The sequence below is a fragment of the Glycine soja genome, chromosome 9 (assembly GCF_004193775.1).
Source record: "Glycine soja cultivar W05 chromosome 9, ASM419377v2, whole genome shotgun sequence".
NCBI classification, from domain to species: Eukaryota; Viridiplantae; Streptophyta; class Magnoliopsida; order Fabales; family Fabaceae; genus Glycine; species Glycine soja.
The window spans coordinates 3,036,201-3,058,511 of NC_041010.1; the positions used below are offsets into that span (position 1 = coordinate 3,036,201).

At 28.0% G+C, this 22,311-nt stretch overlaps 2 protein-coding genes across 3 annotated transcripts; both read left to right on the forward strand.

Annotated features, from left to right (window-relative positions):
* Positions 1 to 1,293: 1,293 nt before the first annotated feature.
* LOC114366827 (glucan endo-1,3-beta-glucosidase, basic isoform) lies at positions 1,294 to 8,067 on the forward strand. 2 transcript variants are annotated; one of them, XM_028323832.1, is made up of 2 exons: positions 1,294 to 1,443; positions 6,882 to 8,067. In XM_028323832.1, exons 1-2 carry the CDS (start codon positions 1,353 to 1,355, stop codon positions 7,901 to 7,903), a joined length of 1,113 nt encoding a protein of 370 aa, XP_028179633.1. In that variant the 5' UTR covers positions 1,294 to 1,352; the 3' UTR covers positions 7,904 to 8,067. The 2 variants fall into 2 exon arrangements, with proteins under 2 accessions (XP_028179633.1, XP_028179632.1); XM_028323831.1 differs by lacking the exon at positions 1,294 to 1,443 and adding an exon at positions 5,519 to 5,726.
* A 6,080-nt stretch (positions 8,068 to 14,147) lies between these two features.
* LOC114367544 (glucan endo-1,3-beta-glucosidase, basic isoform-like) lies at positions 14,148 to 16,249 on the forward strand. The gene is made up of 2 exons (XM_028324745.1): positions 14,148 to 14,305; positions 15,067 to 16,249. Exons 1-2 carry the CDS (start codon positions 14,215 to 14,217, stop codon positions 16,020 to 16,022), a joined length of 1,047 nt encoding a protein of 348 aa, XP_028180546.1. The 5' UTR covers positions 14,148 to 14,214; the 3' UTR covers positions 16,023 to 16,249.
* The last annotated feature ends 6,062 nt before the right edge of the window (positions 16,250 to 22,311 follow it).

Sequence of the window (22,311 nt, forward strand, 5' to 3'; positions counted from 1 at the left end):
GGGTATGACAATGATATGTAACATCATTTATCGTTTATATATAACATTATAGTACATGCCATCAAGTTGAACATGTATTCAAGAAAATATTTTTTATATATAAAAAAAACACCATAGATTGATAGTTTTAGTACGTAACGTGGGCCCTTATTCCAAGGAGTTGATAGGATAGAGCTTTAAATTATGTTGAAAATATTACGCATACACTGTACATACTACATATTGATCATCTAGTTTGGTGGCACTCTTCCATATGCATGCATTAAAATGACTTGATTATTCTTATAATACGTGTACATAATTTTTTTTCAAGAATTATATTTTTATGGCTATTTTTACAACTAGAAATGAAAAGAGAAAAAAGTGTGAAATAAAAAACAATATGAATATATGAGATAAAAAATTTAAAAAAAAATATATGGGTAATAAGAATAATATAATTATTTTTCATTACTGTTATGTTATATCTTATTTTAAATTTTCTTCAATTGACATTTTTTGTAGTTTTCAGTTCATTAAGATTAGACAAAAAGTATAAAAATGATTTTTTTTTTAGAGAAAAATAAAATAAGCCTTGTGTTAAGACTGTACAAATAAAATTTCAGACACTGTTTTTTACATGTATAATAAGTGAGAATATAATATAGACAAGTTAAAATTATAAATAAAAAATCACTAAAATATGTTTTTTCCTCCAAAATATCTAAAGTTTATTTTTAATCCCTACAAAAATTGTGCGAGCTAAAAAGTGGCACGATATAATCTTGGGAGGACGAAAAATGAAAAAAAAACAACATATTTTAGTCTAGAAAATTAATATCACCAATGATTTTATACTGATATGTCCAGAACAAATAAATAATTAAAAAAAATGACTAACACAGTGTGACAAAGATATGTTCTATTTTTCTAAGCGATCGACAGTTATTTCAAATCTAAATTAGAAGAGAAGAATGGCAAGACCTTTCATGGTGGACAGATTGTAGAAGATGAGGATTATTGTTTGTTCAGTAGGTAAACATAGGAATTTATTGTCCCTTCGAAATGATATCATTTTCATAATCTTTATGGAATAAGTTCACAATTAAATAATCACATAATTGTTTTGCGATGTCATTTTGAAACAACTTGCAAAGAAATAACAGATAAGACAGATGTCAACTTCATGATATTTAATATTTAATGTATATTAGAATTCAAATTTCTTGTAAGAAAATGTCAAGAAGCTGTATATACACCATATATATAAGAGGACTGCACAGGAATATTGAAGTGTGATCATCAATTAGGTGCCTAATAGAGGGCTAATCCTTCACTGATTTGTTTTGTGGTGCATTATTACATTTTGCACCATGCCTTCTCTCTTCGCTAGAAACCAGAGGTTCTCATTGGCTACTTTCCTGCTTCTGTTGGAACTATTGATAGGATACCTTCGCATGGCAGGTGGGTCTCTCTTTGATACTTTTGCATCCATTCCATTTATTAGCGCCATTGATCATAAGTTTGTTGGTACTGGTAGATATTAATATTACAACATATTTTATACCCATAAAAATAAAATACCATGCATTTTCAATCTGGACGTTCAAGAATTTCTTTTCTTCAAATGATCACTTTTCTTAAAGTGCCTTTTAAGTAGAGTTGTTAAGATTGACTCTCTTCTTCAATGGACCGCTCCAACGACCCATCAAGTCAGGTTGAGCGATTAAATAATAAACTCTGAAACATATTGGATTAATTTGACTCGATCAGATAGGACAGATCGAAACTAAAAATAAAAGACTCGGAAACTATCAAACATATTTCATTTGATATTATTTTATTATTTTTATTATTTCTTTGAAAATTTAAACAAAATTAAGTTTTAAAAGATAAAGCGAACAATTTGGTCTCATTTGTCTAGCCAATGGGCCCGGCAAGACCAACAAAAGTGCGACCCATGAAAGATTCAGACCAGCCCAGCTTAGCTCATATTTCACACTTTCATTCAACCTGACTCGTTTTGATAACTCTATTTTTAAGATCCAAGCTAACAAAAATAAATATTTAATCATTTGTTAAAATAAGCTTCACCAAATTTATTTAGTGTTATCTACCAATTTTCCTAATGTAAGTGATATATGCCTTAATTATAGCACATGGATTGTATATGGCCTGTAGACTCAAATTTAACTTAAGGTATAAAAAAACCTAAATGAGTATGCTCTCTAGTTTTTATTAACTAGTATTTTAAGTCCAATGGTTGAGTAGCATTGATATTTGAGTGACAACAAAGCTATTTTCCATTTCATTAGAGTTCATCATATTAGCTTAATTTGTGTTCCTTTTTGTTTGATACATAACATGCTAGTCATTAGAATTTATATTTGTGGTTCTTCTAGATGTTATGATTATCAAAATTTTAATCTCATAATTATTATTTAATCAGACACACCAAATGATATGGTTTCTATCTAATATTTATGATTGAACCCTAAAAAAACAAGAACAACATCAATTACGTCCAAAAACCATCTTAGAAGGGATAATATTCTAAGACGGTTATCTTATGTATAATTATTGTTAACAACCGAATTAGCGACCGAAATGAAGGATCAGTCGCTATTAAAGACCAAAATAGCGACCAAACAATTTATTGGCTAATTATAACCGAGTTCGAGAATGATTTTATTCTCGTGTCTAACTGTTGTCAGCGACCGAATTAGAAACCATGATAAAGGGTCGCTGAAAAATTCATTGGCTATTTCGGTGACTATATATCTATGAATACAAATGTATAGTAGCAACCGAAATAGACTTGAAGATAACAATCGAATTTTATTCAAAATTCGTTTGTTGTTATGATAGCGACATAACATTTTCGGTAGTTATAAGTATAAAAATATTTTTAGATTAGTGGCCGAATTTATTTTTTCTAAAAAATTAAGAAACTAAATTTTTAATTCATCATAAATCATAATAAATATATGATATACTTAAATGCATTTTTGCTTGAAAAGTATTAAAATTAATATTTTAGTAATATTTTTAAATTAATAAACCAATATTTACAATATTTTATAAATCATAATAAATATATAATATTTTTTAATTATATTATGATAATTTTTAATAAAAATAATAAACCAACATTTACATTATTTCATTAAGATAAATAAATCATGCTTGTCATTAACCTTTTAATTTGTGTTTTGTACAAAATAATTGCTTATTTTATATAATTTTTTACACATTTGAAGGTTAAATTCAAAATTTGTATATTTTAAGAACTAATTTGTCCGTGTCACAAATTTTTAAAGATGAAAATAAGTATTTATTTTATTATATATAATATTATTTAATTGTATGCATATAAAATAGTTTTCACAATCAATTAATAATAAAAAATCATTAATGGTGTAACTTAAAAGATAATTAATTAATTAATTACTATAAAAATCAACAAATCACTTATACATACGGTAGTTTGTACGATGATAATGTAAAAGTACAATTTTAAATTATTTTTTTTGTGCTATTCACTGTGTCAATTTTTTTTACAAATGTATTAAATTTTCTTAACTGTATTATATATATCCACTTCAGTTCGGTGGATATCGATTGATTAGTCGTATTCTTTGAACTTTGACATTTTGAAAGGGAGAACGGTTTTAATCATGGTCATCGGCTGCTTTCCATTGCTAGCCTCTCCCACTATTAGCTACAAGACATCGTATAGCTCGAAGGATATATATCTTCTAATTTGTTTATACATTTTCTTATCTTTTGTACTTATTAGTTTCTCTTACGCATGCATGTTCAATTATTCAAGTTCACAGTGCAGCAGCCACTAGCAATTAGCATCATTTAGATAAGCCACGTGGATTTTTAATGGCTGCCCTGAGAAGCAAGTTGATTAATAAAATGTCAATATTTTATATATTTAATCGTCATTTATTTCGTGGGGCACATGATAAATAATTCATGAGTAAATTATGTTAAGTATCATTCAAGTTTTGTAAAATTAATTACACAAACTCTCTCACTGCTTTCATTTACGTATATTCTTACGTTAACTTCTCTTAATTTTTTAAAAACATTATTGAACTTTCTTATACATTACACTTCATTTGACCTTCTTTACATGGGAGATTACTGTAAATGTTAAAAATCAGAAGTGTTTATATAATTTCATAAATCTTTGAGAATAATTAATATAATTTACAATAATATGATTTGCATTACCGGAAAAATATATCATTTATATATATACACATTAATATAGTACATGCCACCCAAGTTGAACATGTGTTCATGGAAATCTTTTTTATAAAAAAAAAAAATCTACATTTGATTCCTTTAGTAATGTGGGGCCATTACTGCCAAATAGATTATAGCTAGGAAAGGCCTTTAACTATGCTGAATATATTAAGCATACATTATCCATATTGAGCATCCTGCATCTACTTTCTAACACTATTGTAGGTGTGCATGCATTTACAATGAGTAGACTATTCTAATAATGCATTGCCCATGATTTTCCGTGAAAAATTTTGTTTTTATAACTATTTTTGCAACTAGAGAATAAATTAGAAAAAAAAAAGAGAAAAGAAAAGTGTAACAAAAATCATATGGTAGAGAAAAAAAGTGTGTTAAAATGTGCAAAAAAAAACTAAAAAAATATTTCTTTTTTTCTGATTCATAAGTTCAATCGTTTAATATTATTTTGTTAGCATTAATTAAGTCCATCTTCTAAAATTTTCATCTAATAACTAACAAAAATGTACCAAAAATATGACATATCATTAATTTGCATAACTTACAAAAAAATGTATATAGCATATAAGGAAAGCCAGTTGTTTTTTAAAATGTTTACTTCATATTTTATGTTTTAATCTCTTGAGCATTCATAACCAATCTAATGATTAATATTTATTTCTCTCACTCATATAAAAAGTATCCTCTCACTAAATATTATATATATATATATATATGGGTTTACTAACATACTCTTATTAAAATATTTTAACAACTTACATCAAATTATTTGACCAAAAATTTAATTACTTCTTTTATAATAATAAATTTATTTAAGGATAATATGATAATTTAATGTTTATATTTTTAAAACTCATTTATTTCTCTCTCTTCTCCCTAAATATTTTTGAAAGAGAATGAGTGGGGAAAAAGTAAATGAATTTTAAAAATATAAACATTAAATTACCAAGTTTTAAAAATATAAATATTAAACTATCATATTATTCCTAAATAAATTTATTATCACAAAAAGTAATTGAGTTTTTAGTTTAAATAATTTAGTGTAGGTTACTAAAATACTCTAACACCAGAGTATAATTAAAAGAGAGAGAAAAAGGAGGGAGATAATTCTTCCAAATTTGGCAATTGGCAAAGACTTTTCATGGTAAACATAGAGCTAGACTAGAAGATAAGGATAGATTATTAGGTTGGTAAACATAGACGTCAAGAAAAATATATATTTTATTTATACTTTTCATATTGTAATACAAAATTCTTGTAGGACATGATCAGTGATTCACATCTGTATATAAGGGGACTGCAGGATATAGTGTGGTTATCAATTTCGTGCCTTATTCTATAGGGCTATATTCCTTCGCTGAAGGGTTTAATTTGCGCCATGGCTTCTCTCTTCGCGAGAACCAAGAGGTTCTCATGGACTACTCTTCTGCTTCTTCTGGAGCTATTCACAATAGTCCTTCACACGGCAGGTTGGTCTCTCTCTTTGGTATCCCTACCCTATGTGTCCATTCCATTTATTAGCACTATCGGAAATACTAGCGATATTTTCTTGTTAACACTCGTTATAATTGGTTGAATATTATTAAAATTTATTCATTTTAGTGAGTCCAATCGTTAAATGAGAAGTTTAATCTATTAAAATAGGTGATTTTTGATAAATTTTAATTAATCATAAAAATAACAAGAATGTTAGAAAAAGAACGTGAGAGAGTGTCATTAATTATAACATTCTTCTTAGCGCCATTGATAACAAGTTCACTAAGTGTAAAATATTTTTTTTATATTCAATAAGATTTTATGATCGTTTTATTAAATCGTTTCATTAATATGATCATTTGGCGATAAGATAAATTTCAATTAAATGTTTATGTAAAAAAAATTATATAATAATGTGTATAAATTAAATTCTATATAATATTTATTTATTTAAAAGCCAAAACATATTTTATTAAATAATGATAATAACACAAGATGAGTCAATCCCATTCACAACTAATTACAAGATATGCAGTGTCTTCTGCACAATACATTTACAATATGAAGACCATCTCTCAAAAGAAAAACAAGGCCATCCCTATCCAACCCAATTAAATTCTATATAATATAAAGAATTTATTCTATCCATAAAATACCATTTTCAGTCTTAGTCAACGTTCTGGAATTACTTTTTTTGTTACCACTTGTATTAAAAGATCTTTTGAGATTCAAGATGACAAAAATAAACTGTTATTTCTTAAAAATAAGTTTCACCAAATTCATCTACTATAATCTATCAAATTGCCAAATGTATGTGATGTATTTGATGACGTGGTTACAAATTAAGTGGAGAATGGATACTTATATAATAAGAACCGTGAGTTCTTAATTAATATTAGATAAAATTATTTTACTCGCCAGAATCAACTAAAAATATATATTAATGTGAAATCCATTTGAAGTTCTTATAAGAGTTCTATATCATAAGAGTGAAAACTTATTAAGATTCTTAAATTTTGTATGTAGGGCTCACTAAAAATAAATTAAGCACAGATGGGTTCCAGCTCATTAGAGATGCTCAAGCTAACGAAAATAAATTATTTCTTGAAAATAAGCTTAACCAAATAAATTATTTTTTCACCTAGCAGATGCTCAAATTGGTGTTTGTTATGGTATGATGGGCAACAATCTACCACCGGCAAATGAAGTGATAGATCTTTACAGATCAAATAACATAAGGAGAATGAGACTATATGATCCTAATGAAGCCGCTTTACAAGCACTTAGAAATTCTGGCATTGAACTCATTCTTGGGGTGCCCAACTCAGACCTTCAAGGCCTTGCCACCAACGTTGACACTGCTCGTCAATGGGTGCAAAGAAATGTGTTGAACTTCTGGCCTAGTGTCAAAATCAAGTACGTAGCAGTTGGCAATGAAGTGAATCCAGTTGGAGGATCCTCTTGGCAAGCTCAATATGTTTTACCTGCCGTCCAAAACGTGTACCAAGCTATAAGGGCTCAAGGCCTTCATGATCAAATCAAGGTTACAACAGTTATTGACACGACCCTAATAGGAAACTCCTTCCCTCCATCACAAGGCTCCTTTAGGGGTGATGTGAGATCATACCTAGACCCCATAATTGGATACTTATTATATGCTGGGGCTCCTTTATTAGTCAATATTTACCCTTATTTTAGTTACTCTGGTAATCCCCGTGACATATCACTTCCCTATGCCCTTTTCACCTCACCAAATGTTATGGTATGGGATGGTCAATATGGGTACCAAAATTTGTTTGATGCTATATTGGATTCGGTGCATGCTGCCATTGATAACACAAGGATTGGTTATGTGGAGGTTGTTGTATCTGAGAGTGGCTGGCCCTCAGATGGAGGGTTTGGTGCCACTTATGACAACGCACGTGTGTATTTAGAAAATTTGGTTCGTCGTTCTAGTAGAGGTAGCCCACGACGGCCTTCAAAGCCCACAGAGACTTATATATTTGCCTTGTTTGATGAGAATAACAAGAGTCCAGAGATAGAGAAACATTTTGGGTTGTTCAATCCCAACAAACAAAAGAAGTACCCATTTGGATTTGGTACAAAAAGGAATGAGAAAGTTGTTATTGATGACTTCAATGCAACAATTTCCCTCAAGAGTGACATGTAAGGTTGGAGTCCTACTCTTCAAATTAAGTCTATGATATTTCACCCATAAAATAAGAGAGAATATGTTATTTGTGTGAAATATTTATCCTTCGGTTTCGGATGAAAGTTGAAAAGTTGATAAAGATGAAGCTATATAATATGAGACACTTTCCTATGTTATCTAAATTTTATTTTATTGTTCATTTTTAATCATTATCTCAAAATTACACTATATCATACAAATTAATTATTGCTTTTGTGTTGTTGATCATATAACTTTTAATTAATTACGATTAAAAATTAATGAAATTATTAAATAAAATATGACACAATAATTAAAAATTAAACTATCAATAAGCTGATCTAATAAGAAAGTATGAGTTTTGTTGTGTTAAGTCCAACTGCATGTGTCCCAACCATGCTCCATCTTCTTCTTGATCTCCCAAGCCCAAATCCGTATGTCCAAACTCCAAATAGAGTCCATTTTCACGGTGCATCTCGTTTTTCTCCTCTGAGCACCATGGCCATGACAGCTCCATTCTTGTTCCCATTTCCCAAATCCTCCAATTCCAATTTCCACCATAATTTGACATGTTCCCAATTGAAATATAACAGTAACTTCATAAGAAAAAGGAGACAAGCAATTGAACGGAGCTATGAGTATCAATATTCATTCACACACAACAACACTCAGAATGAGTATTGATGCAACACAGCTCGATCCCAATATTATTTTCAATGACTGAACCTCATATATAAATCTATAGAATAATGCATGCAAGATTTCTATTCCAATCACCAACAATTCCTACCACACATCAACAAGAACAAAGCATCACATGAAACCAAATTTACAGCCACAAAAATTCCAGCAATCATATATATAACTTATGTTAGAATTAATATAACATAAGTGAAATGGAAGTGGGCTCATACATTAAAAATATTCAGAATTATTTGATTTCAAGGACTTAACACAAATTAACCAAAGGAGATATAAGGTTGGGTTAATCAATGGTTGAGAAGGAAAGCTTAAGAGTGAAAGAAGAAGGAAAAAATGAAGAAATTATGGGTTTAAATTCCTTCTATGGACATTTCTAATAAAATTAATAAATTAATATTTACAGATAAAAAAACACAAATTAATCAATTTCCCACAAATTCAGCCCCTGCATCTTCATTGGGCAGTGGCACACTCAACCCTTTCATGCTTAGCAGAATAATAAACAAATTAACAAACAAAAAACTCAAAAAGAATAATTTCCGATTCATTCGATCATTCACATTATTGAAGACGTTCCCTCACGCGTCAAAGCCCTGGCCCCTGAGTACTGAAATAACCTAAGACCCCTCGGCTAAACCCTACATTAAGAAGATTATTGAAGCTCTAACTTGACCTATATGTTTGGCTTGGCCATCTGCCGGTAAAAAAATGTTTGGCCATCCGAAAATATCTCAGTCTTGACTCTTGACCTAATTCATAAAAAATGAGAGATTATTATATTATCTTAATCCTATCATCATTATCATAGCCTACTGTTAGGTAATCTTTGTTAACATTCCAATAATCAATTAGAGGTAAGGTCTGTTGACCGTATGGTCCATATATATGTATATATAATTAAATATTATTTTTTCAAAGTAACATACACGCGATTGATCCTTATTACTCATTTTTATACAATATGTGATATTTTATTGGCTTGAACATTGAAGTATCTTTATAAGTATTATTTATCTCTAAAAAACGTGCCTATTTGTAAAAGTAGAGAGTAAGTAGAGTATGATTTTCATAAGGACTTTGACTAAATGCCTAGATATCTCAACCTCCTCAATATCTAAACTATTGAAACCTTGAAATAAAGAGTTTTTAAGATTTTATCAAAACATAGCATGTAGAGAAATTTATTAATTAAATATATTAAAACTGTTACATATTTTTTAGTTACTCAAAACATAAATCTAAAATATCAAAAAGAGCATTTATATCCCCAAATGTTAATTCGTAGTTATAGAGGCACTAATTATTTTTACTTCCAATTTCTTGAAAATAAAAATATTTAACTTTATAACTTATTCCCTATCCCTAATTAAGAAGATAATTTACAAAACCATGATATATCAAACAAGCCTCTTATAAAACTAATATGTCAAGATAATTTACAAAACATTCAATATTATCCAACACATATAAAAAAAGTAATAAAAGAGAAAAAAAAATATAAATATAATAACATTTATGATGTAATAAAAGAGAAAGATAAAGATCAAAAATAGATATTAATGGGATGTTTAAAATAAAAAGTTGTTTATGTATTATTACTCTATGGTCAAGACGCATGATAAGATCCAATAACTAGCACGGTTTTTGATGGATTGACAAATACATTAATTCGTTCCAAGTAGTAAAACTAAAATGGAAGTCTGAGTGTCGAATTTACAGATACTTTGTTTAGATGAATATTTTTTTAATAAAAAAAGTTAAAGAAAATTGATTTGAAAAGATTATGAGAAAACAATAATTTAAATTGGCAAAAAATTAAATCAAACAAAAGTAGAAATTAAACAAGAATTTAAATTAATTAATTAAAAACAGAAAAGAAAAGAAAAGCCAATTATTATAAAGTTAAATTCAGAAGATGAAAATGTTGAAAACTTAGTCTACCAGAGCTACTCCTTGATGTAATGTTAATAATTTTCCTCTTTTTATAATTATTCTAATTTACATTTGTATCTACTAATATACTCTAACTTTGATTCCCGCATGAAAGAGCGTAATTTATCTATTTTCTCTTCCAAATCTCTTTGTAGAACTAAAATAGTAAATTATATTAAGAATAGAGATATATAACAGGCTAAACAAATATCAACTTATCATTAGCGATGACTTTATTTAGATACTCTTTCTCAATTCTATTAGAAAATAATATTTTCCAACACTACCCCTAAAACTTACCATCCAAATTGGTGATCAAGCTACAAGCAATAATATTACGCACAAGAAAGGATAATGCAAATGTAATATTCATAAATAGATAGGAAGAGAAATTACATCAAGAGTAGTTGGTTGTCAAGTTCCCAACAAAAGAGGATTAACCTCTCATTGTCATGGGAGACTTTACAATTGCAAGAGGAGAATATTTACTAAAGAGAAAGAAGATAACAAAGGAAATGAAGGGAAAGAATGACTCTCAATATTTGTTTCTTCTTCTAGCATTTTTCTTTTATAAAAAATTGTATTATGGTATTTTTTCTTTCTTCTTTCTATTTCTTTTATAGGTGCAGATTAGCTTAGTGATAAGGGAACTTCTCGCGCTAAGTTTGTCTTTAATTTTCTGAATTAGCTCAACTTTTCTTAATTAGTATGTTTTTCTTAATTAAACATGTTTTTCTTAAATATCTTGTTTTTCTTAATTAATCTTGTTTTCCTTACTTATCTTGCTTTTTTGATTTTATTTTATTCAATAAGTATCATATTTATCACTTTTAACATTTTCTGTACTAAAATTTAAATAATGTTAATTTAACAATTATTTACTAAAAAAAGGAAAATTATAAAAAAAAAATTACAAGTTCTTATATATTTTAACCCCAAAATATACTGATAGTGAACTTTTCTATAATGTTTTGCAATGGGGGCAATATACAGATTAGATAGGAATATTTTTTTTTAATCTTGCAAGGTATAACTCTCTTTATAAGGCTCCTCTGTATACCTTGTACAGATTTCTCTGGTTGTTTTTGCCCATCTTTTCCAATACGAATATACATATTTTGCCTTAAAAAAAAAACTACCAGTGTTGATGACGAAAACGTCTAGGTGCATGGGGGAAAGAACGACCAGGGCTGTGGTAACCACTGTCAGAATCAGAAACCCTATACTTCTCGACATTGTACTTCTTGAGTTTGTTGATGTGGTTCTTGCATTTGCATGTAAGTGCGGAACAGTTTCTTGGTCCACTTGCACGTTGATGAGCGTGAATGTCGCGTCCTCACTCTAAAGGTCCGTTCGGTAAAATTGAAAGAAATAAAAAGAAAATAAAGTATAAAAATATGTGTTTAATTCCATTTTACTGTTCATCTTCCTTCTTCACCATCCACTCTCTTTCAGCTCAAACAAAGGCGCACTAATTGCAGTCTTTGCACCATGTGATGGCATGTGTACACTCTAGATTGATTCCTCATGTGAATGGATAAACAAAAAGAACGTGTGATTGGAGAAGCGGAGAACGTACACATGAAAACGTTGTTACTCTTCTCCGAAACCTATTTGCGTACAAGGTGGGTCTTTTTTAATTGATGCCGTGTTTTTATAGGGCTGCTGACAGGGTTGGAGACCCTGGGACTAGAACAGGTGATTTAATTTACGTCTGGAGGAGGCAATTTTAATCGTTGTTAATGGCTGCTTTCCATTAATTGCTGGTCTTTCTCATGCTAGAAACATGAAACATCGTACCGATCAATCGAAGGAAATCTTTTTAATTTGTTTATACGTGCATTTTATTCGGTCTGTTACGCATATGCACATGTTCAAATCTTCTTCAAGTTCACTACTCATGCTGTTAACAATGAAATTGCATTTTTAAATGGCTGCACTGGGAAACAAATATCAATATTTTATTTTATTTATTAATTTTGTGGGGGGTGCATGCTATATATATATATATATATATATATATATATATATATATATATATATATATACGTACATGCCATGCTATGAGTTTTCCCCTAGTTTCAACTTTAAATGTGAGCCCTTACTGTTAAGTAGTTGGCAGGAAAAAGCTTTAATTTACATTGAAAATATTAACCAATATATATATTGTTCGTATTGATCATCTAGCTTGTGACACTCTTCCGGCTGCATGCATTAATTAATGACTTGACTATCCTAAAACGTTATGAAAAGACCGGCTTTTGGAATTCCAACTAGGACCAAAAATATAAGATGTGCATATTTTTATTTTTAATTTGTTTTTTCTTTCAAATTAAATATTTTATTTTATTACTTTCTTCATCCAAATTAACATGAATAATTTTTTCTGAAAATAATTAATATAATACTAACTCCTACACAAATCAAATTAAAAGTTTTAATTTTTTTCTAATAAATTTATTTATTTGTTACGTGTTTCTTTATTTTTCACTAAAAATATGGTTTAATTAAATATATTTATATTTTTACATGTTGCTAGTAATTTCTTTAGACATTGTTAGTAATGTCTTCTTCTACAATGGTTCGTAGTGCTAATTTTTTTTATATTGGTATACTATTTCAATATACTTATAATTTATTTATTTATACATGTGACTGGTGAATTCTTTAAGATTTTATTTTATTTTTATATATACATATAATACTTTAATATTAACACTTCAATTTATACTTTAATCCTGTTTTGATTATTATATATTTTAATTATTAAAATCATTGATAAATATAAGGTCATTTCTTTTGTGTGTGCCTCTCTTAATTTTTTCAAATTCATGATACTTCAATTTTTTTAAAAATAAAAATAGATAAATTAACTAGTATATATATATATATTGCTTATAATGAATTAATTTGCTCATTTATATTTTAAATTTGGTTTAATTTAATCCTTCCAATATAATGATTATTTTTTCTTTTGAGATACAATTTTGAACTTTTGAAACTTATCTTATTAAATTCTTTTACATGAAAGCTATGATCCCAATTGATTTTCAAACTAAAAAAAGTCCATAATCATAATAAAATTATGTGAAAAATTAGTCTCACTGATAACAAGAAAAAAATATTACATTAGATACTTGAGTTTTTTTTCCAAAAATGTTGAGGTTTCCAAAGGTTAATTACTTACATATAGATCAAAGATGCCACGGTGTTGCGACCTGGATTTTTTTATAGAAAAACTAGTTATACTCATACAATTTTTAATAGGTTAGTTTTAATCATAGTTTAGGTACAAATGATCGATAATTAACTTATTTAATATGCCATTTTATAGCTCCTGCTTTGAAAATGATCTGTTTTCACTATAAAAGTTTTTTTTTTTTGTCTGACAGTTCTTTTAAATCAAAATTAGAAGAGAAAAATGACAATGGTGGACAGACAATAGAAGATAAGGATTGATTAATATTATGTGCGTAAACATAGACGTCAGGATATTATTAATAAATAGATTACTGTAATTCAAATTGCTTGTAGGATATGGTGAAGGAGCTGTATACACTACCTATATAAGGGGAGTGCAGGAATGAAGTGTGATCATCAATTCGGTGCCTATTATAGGGTGCTAATTAATCCTTCACTGAATTGTTTTGTATTGTGGTGTGTTACTTCTTGCACCAATGGTTTCTCTCTTTGCCAGAACCAAGAGGTTCTCATTGCCTACACTCGTGCTTCTTCTGGAGCTATTCACGATATACCTTCGCACTGCAGGTCGGTCTTTTAATGTTACTTGTGTATCATTCCATTGAAAAGTTTGTTGGTGGATCGATATAATATTACAACATATTCTGTATATATACCCATAAAATTGCATTTTCAATCTTAATTAGTGAATGTTCAGGAATTACTTTTTTTTTCTACAAAATGACCACTTTTCTTATAATATCTTGTAGGATTCAAGCTAACAAAAAAAATTGTCAATTATTTCTTTTAAATATGTTTCACACCTTTATTTAGTGTTACCTATCAATTTCTCACATGTATGTGACAAGTATATTACTGAGAATAGATCTTCTGAAGTGATTTTAGCACTGCATGTGATTTTCGCTCTTCAATAATTTTTACCAATACAATATATTTTTATTTTAAAGTTGAGGTTTGAAAAACTAAATGATGAGATCATGACTGTGTGAAGTTCTTTTTCCATTGAAGAGATTCAATAATACCTGTATATAAATTTATATTTTAATTTTCAAAAGATTTAATTAAAATTTTTTAACAATAATGACTTTTTGAGAATTAAAATATAAATTTTAAAAACTAAAAAATTCACTTATTAATCATAGAAATTAAAGAAATAAGTTTTGAAACTATAGAGATTAAATAAGTAATTAAATCTTAATTAATTTGTCTTAATTATAACATATGCTTGCAGTAGTTTAATTTTAATTCATAGATATTGTTTCTTTTTAACATATGCTTGCAGTAGTTTAATTTTAATTCATAGATATTGTTTCTTTTTTGGCTAGTAGATGCTCAAATTGGGGTGTGTTATGGCATGATGGGCGACAATCTACCACCGGCAAATGAAGTTGTAAGTCTTTACAAATCCAACGACATAATGAGAATGAGAATCTATAATCCTGATCAAGCTGCTTTACAAGCACTGGGAAATTCGGGCATTGAGCTTATTCTTGGGGTGCTCCACCAAGACCTTCAAGGCCTTGCCACCAATGCTAGCACTGCTCAACAATGGGTGCAAAGTAACGTGTTGAACTTTTGGCCTAGTGTCAAAATCAAGCACGTGGTAGTTGGCAACGAAATCAATCCTGTGGGAAGCTCTTCTGAGTTTGCCCAATATGTTCTACCTGCAATCCAAAACATATACCAAGCTATAAGAGCTCAAGGCCTTCAAGATCTAATCAAGGTTACAACAGCTATTGACATGACCCTGTTAGGAAACTCCTACCCCCCATCACAAAGCTACTTCAGGACTGATGTGAGATCATACTTAGACCCCATAATTGGGTACTTGGTATATGCAAATGCACCTTTACTAGCCAATGTGTTGCCTTATTTTAGTTACTCCAATAACCCGATTGACATATCACTTTCCTATGCTCTTTTTAACTCAACAAATGTTGTGGTTTGGGATGGTCAATATGGGTACCAAAATTTGTTTGATGCTATGTTGGATGCGGTGCATGTTGCAATTGATAACACAGGGATTGGTTATGTGGAGGTTGTTGTATCCGAGAGTGGATGGCCCTCAGATGGAGGGTTTGCTGCCACTTATGACAACGCACATGTCTACCTGGAAAATTTGATTCTTCGTGCTAAAAGAGGTAGCCCAAGAAGACCTTCAAAGCCCACAGAAACTTATATATTCGATATGCTTGATGAGAATCTTAAGAGTCCTGAGATAGAGAAACATTTTGGACTCTTCTTTCCCAACAAAACAAAGAAGTATCCATTTGGATTTGTTTAGTGGAAAAATGAACCAGAAAGTTGTTATTGATGACTTCAATGTAATAGTTCTTCTTAAGAGTGACATGTAAGGTCAAAATTCTACCTAGCCTCTCAAAGTATATGTTATTCCACCCACAAAATAAGAGAGGTATATATGTTGTTTGTTTGAAATATTTATCCATCCTTTTTATGAAAAAAAAAATGTTGAAAAGTTGTTTAAGATGAAATTATATAATATATTATATATGAGGCACTCTTCTATTTATCTTAGTCATCTTTTTTTTTTGCATTATTCATTATTAATTATATATATAGTCTTCAAATTATAGTAAACCATATAACTTTATTTCTTTTGAGTTGATCATATAACTTTTCGATTAATTACAAGTAAAAATAATGAAATTATTAATAAAATGACACACACAATAATTATAAAGTATCAATATTCGGAGTTAATAAGAAAGTATGGGTCTTATTAACCCCTATTTCAAGGTATTGGTTAAAATAATAATAAATAGATGTTTTTTTTATATAAATAATGTTGGAGAGCTGTGTTGAAAATTCTGTTAGAAATACATTAATAACACTTTTTAATTAGAAAAAACAGTTTTTATTCTTTGACCAGGCCAGCATCTTTAAAATACTTATTAAGCATTTACTTTTTTTAGGAGCATTAAACATTGACTTATTAAAAGCATAAAATAATGACTTGTTATTCTTTGGGGCATAAATGATTGAAGGGTCAAACTTAAATTAGCCCGTATTCCAATCATAAAAATAAAAATGTTTCTGCCTTTTTGGCATCTTGCCATATAAAACTTTTGGTCCAACATAGTTTAACTATCTTTCTGAGTTCAAAATAAGTTTAAAATTGCAACATACACTTCTATTTAGCTGTCATTATAATTTAAACATTCAAGACGATAAGAAATTTTAAAACTAGTTATAGAAAAATTAATCAACAGCTAATTCATTGCTAATTTAAAAATTAAATATAATCATAATTAATTAATCATACCTTGAAATTAGCGATAAATTAGTCAGAAAAAATAATCATAACTAACTTGTATCTATTTTTTCTTTACGAATTCAACAACTTTCTAATTATTGATGCTGAAAATTTTATGATTATAATTTTGATCTTTTTATTTTTAAATTAAGACATTTAATTTCCTATACCTGAAACTTACATAAACAGTCAACACACGTTTACATAAAAAATACTTACATAAACAGTTAACACACGTTTACATAAAAAATATTAAATAAGATGAAAAATAAAAAATGTTTTAATAAAAATTAAACTTATAACCTTTTATTTATAAACAAACCAATAAATCACTAACACATTTACTTTATTTAGTTAAATCATTAACATATTATTTTCTATCATTAGTCAAGAGTTATTAATTTTTTTTTTAAAATTATCAAAATTTATAAACTAAAAATTATGTATTATACAAATCTTTTTAATTTTATTTTATACCATTTAATAAGTTTTTGTTTTGAATAGTTTATATATTTTTATTTTTATAATTAAATTTCATAAATTAATATGTTAATTATTTACATAATTTTTTTGTAAATTGGTTTTAGTATAGAAACTATTTTTACTCTAATTATTTATGTAAATTTAAAAATACATATATTAATTTTTTTAATTTATAAATTTTGATAATCTGAAGAAAAAAATAATTACTATGTACTAATGATACACATAAAATAATATTAATATAGTTAACTAAACAAAATAAGTGTTTTATTGCATTGTTTATGAATAATTTTACATAAATAATTAAAGTAAAAATAATTTCTATATTAAAATCAATTTACAAAAAAAATGTAAATAATTTACTTATTAATTTATGAAATTTAATTATAAATTGGTAAGATAAAAATACAAATATGTAAACTATTCAAAATAAAAACATATAAAAGATATAAAATAAAATTAAAAAGATTTGTTTATTGAATATTTTTAATTTATAAATTTTGATAATTTGAAGAAAAAAATAATAACTCTTGACTAATGATACACAAAAAACAATGTTAACGTAGCTCACTAAACAAAACAAGTGTCTTAGTAGTTTATTACTTTGTATGCGAATAAAGGGTTGTGAATACAATTCCTATTATGAATTTTTTTTTATTTTTTCACTTAAGTGTTATATGCTGAGTATATAAGTTTCACGTCAACATCAATATGTCACATCAAAGTTAATATTTGACTTTGAATAATCAACTAATAGTCAACTGATGAAAAAATTGAAATTGTTTATTTTGGAAATAAAGAGACTACACGTCTTGATTTAGAAATAGGAGAATCAAGATTATGGATTTAAAACTATAAGATGATCAAAATTATAATTTAGTCAAACTTTATATATACCTCATGGCCGGATTTCGAGTATGGGTTTTTACCAAAAGTTTTCTTTTTTTGTTTTCTTTCTTTTTATTGGTTACTTTCATAATGTGCCATTAATTGTGCCCCATGTAAAAACACCATATATATCCTTCTTGATCCATTACTTATTAAGTGTGTTACTGTTAACTTATTGGCAAGTGTACCAACTGTTCAAGTAGTAAAGGCTCGGAAGTTCGAGTGTCAATTTTCGCATGGACTTTGTTTTGTACTTGTGTTGGATAATTTTCAATTTATAATAGAAAAGGATAAGATGGGATAAAAGATGAGTTAAAAGAACAGTAACTAAATCATAGATATTAATAGAAAACAAAAGAAATAATGGGAAATTCAATGAGATGAGACCTAGCATATCTTATTTGTCTAAGATGTATTATTTTATATTTTTTTCTACCAATCAGGTGAATTTTTCCTACCCACTTTTATTAGAATACTTGTCTCTGATGTCTCACGATGACAAACATATATTACCTATCTATCTCCCAAATGTCTTTGCAAAGATTCAATAGATAAAATGTATGAAGTTCTAATTCTAGATGTTTGCTTTGATGCATGGACATAATACAATAACTCTATGTCTAACAATGATTTTATTAAGATACTCCTTCATTTTAGTTCTATTAGAAATTACTCTCTATCGAGTAACTAATCCCTAAAAATGATGCATGTAAAACCTTCCTTGTATTTCTATTAAGGACTACCCTTTGTCGAGCACTTAATCCCCAAAGATGATACAAGGATGAATGATACACAAAATTAAAATAAGAAAGAATAATAGGAAAGAAACGCCTATTTGCATTGATAGATATAAAGTGTACAATACATCTTTTGGCTTTTTAGATGGTCCTAACTAAAGGTTTAGTCTCTCATAACTATAAGGGACCTTACACTTGAAAATGGGTATAGGAACTCATGGAAGAGAAGGGATGGAAAAAGGGAATAAAAAATGATGAGAGAGAAGAAAGAATTCCCTAAAGAAAAGTTTTCAGGCTTTAGATGTGTATTAGAGTGTTCTGAGACTTTGTATGTCTTTTCTCCTTGCCTTGACTCCTTTTTATAGTTGTTGGAGTGAACTTAGGTCTGATGCAAAAAATCTTTCTTATTCATATTTTTTATATTTTTTGCATCTTTTTGGATTTTATCCCTCCTTTTCATATATGCAAGCCATAAATAAGAAAAATATCAATTCTTAACATTTTAGCCAAAAATAACGGCTAAATAAATATTTTTAAAGATATTTTCATTATATTTTTATTATAAAAAACAACTAATATTTAGCAGTTATCAGTTACACTACAACAAAAAAATGTATTTCCAACGACCGAGATCTGTCAGAAACCTTGAAAATCCATTGGTAATTCATAATTTTCGACTGACCAAAATCCTTCCGAAAATTGGTTGTAGGGAATTTTAACCGATGGATTTTTGCTGTCCATCAGAAATTTTCGACGAAAAATCCATCAAAAATGCTATTTTATAAAGAATTGTAATTTATTTCATTTTTATTATTTATCATCGATAATTTAGCAATTCTTGTTTGTATTTATATTATTTAACATCAAAATTTGAATTATTTCATAAACATGTAATTAACGAAATACTCAAATTCATAAATGCAAAACAAATAATAAAATAGATCATTAAATTAAATTGAAAATAAATGTAAAAGAAAAACATAATGTAATATATCAATAGTAATATTGTGTTGCTAAGTCAATTATCAAAATAATCATTGGGAGAGCCCCCCCTGCTCACCATTAATGTTGTTGTTGGTCCTTATGCTGCTGGTGAGATTGTTGTTGTTGTTGAATTATCTTCTGCCCTTCAAGAGGTAGGAACTGAAGGACAACTGATTGAAATACATGCATCTCCTCCTTTGATTGATGAAACTCCTCCTCAGTCACAATAGAAATTTCAGAGCAATAGACAAATTATGTTTATTAATCAATATTATGCTTATTATTATGTTTTGTTCTAACTTATGCCTATTTTCCTATTTTTAAGGTTTTATTATAATGTTATGCTTGCAACGATTTTAAAATGGGTGAAGATGAAAATTAAATTATATTTTGGATAAATATTCATTTTCATCCATGAATGTGTATAACATTGACAAATTCGTCATTGAATGTGCCACATGGGCTCCTTCATTAACAGATGGATGGATTTGTTGTAATTTTTTCATTTCGGGGACTAAAATTTGAATTTTCATTTTTTTGGATAAATTCAGGGATGAAAATGATTATTTACCCTTACTTTTGTATATGTTGTCATACATTTTTTTTGTGACATATAGGGCTACACCCCATGCTCAAAAGCCTCTAAAAAGGGTTATGAGCATTTTCCAAAAGGCTTAAAGTAATAAAATGAGGATAAATAAGTCAAAAAAGGGAGACGAAAATTGAAGACACAATCCTTGTAGTTTAATCTTAAACCAATCTTTGCCAAAACATCTGTAGCTCGGTTTCCTTCACAGTGAATATGCTCATACAAATTCTCGATCCATCATTAATCTCTGCTTAAAAAATGTAATGAACAAGTCGATAACAAGGATGATAAACATCACACCTTTTCTTTATCAAGTTGATCACTATCATAGAGTCAGGCTGCACATAAACATTATCAAAAACCTTTTGTTCTAACTAATTGTAAGCCTTTCTGAATACTCCAAAGCTCAACTTGAACCACTGAGCATCTACCTATGAAAACTAAGCTAGAATTTGTATCACGAACTACCTTAGTTGCATGTTAGGAATTTGTTTTCGTGTAATCAAGTGAAATCACAAACTTCAAAATAATAATAAGACTTTCGTCCAAGTTGTCTACTAGAGGACTAACATTTATCCAACCAATTCTAATTAAACAACTAAGATTTTGTAAAATTATTTTCTCAAAGAGTTGTTTGGAATAGTTTAAAAAGTAATGAAATAAAAAATAATTGTAGAAATAAAAGTAATGTGAAATGAAGTAGCAAAATTAATCACAATGTTGTTGTGAGAATTGAGAGGTTTGAATATTCATAATTAAACTTAGTTTTCCTTATTTCAATATAATAATCATAATTAATTCAATCATTCATGTAATTTACCCTCCACTCACAAATATATTCCAATTCTAATGTTTTAGGTGAAAGAACCTAAATTATTTAGATTAATTCTCAATATCTTGACAAATTAACCTAAATTTTATAATTTTCATAATTTTAAAAAATAAATTAATTTTTTTTAAAAATATAAATAATTTTAATGAAATAATATTTTTTAAATTTAAACATATACTATCATTATTCGATTAATTTGTTATCTTGTACGCACCAAACATCATATATAATTAAAGTTTATTCTGCATTGGCATATCATATTCTATCCTATCATATCACCAAATGGACCTCCACATGATATGGAATGTTTTGAGGGGAGAAAAAATAAGAGAAATAATTTTGAGTATTATTTTTTACTTATTATTATTTTTTTGCTTTCATTTTTTTTAAAACATCTTTACCCTCATTTGTTCTCTATTTTTTTAACTAAACAACTTTAAATTTTAATTTATTTTGAAGTTATTTTTACTTATTTTTATTTTATTTTCCCCCTCTCTATCAAACCAGAGTTTTTTGTTTTAATCGAAACCAGCTATAGAGTTATTATAAACAGATTGCACTATTCCTACTTCTGGTGTCCCGCCAGCTTTCTTCAGGCTTGCAAGGTTTGAAACTTTTTAGAGTTAGTTATTAACTGAATTTTCAATTTCAAATACCATCCAAAACGAATGTCCTGTCAAGTTTTTCTTTTCTTAAAATCTGATTAATATATTCATATAGTTTCTGACTTTATTAACTTTGCATGAATACACGATACCTGCCCATGATAATACTATAATGTTATTG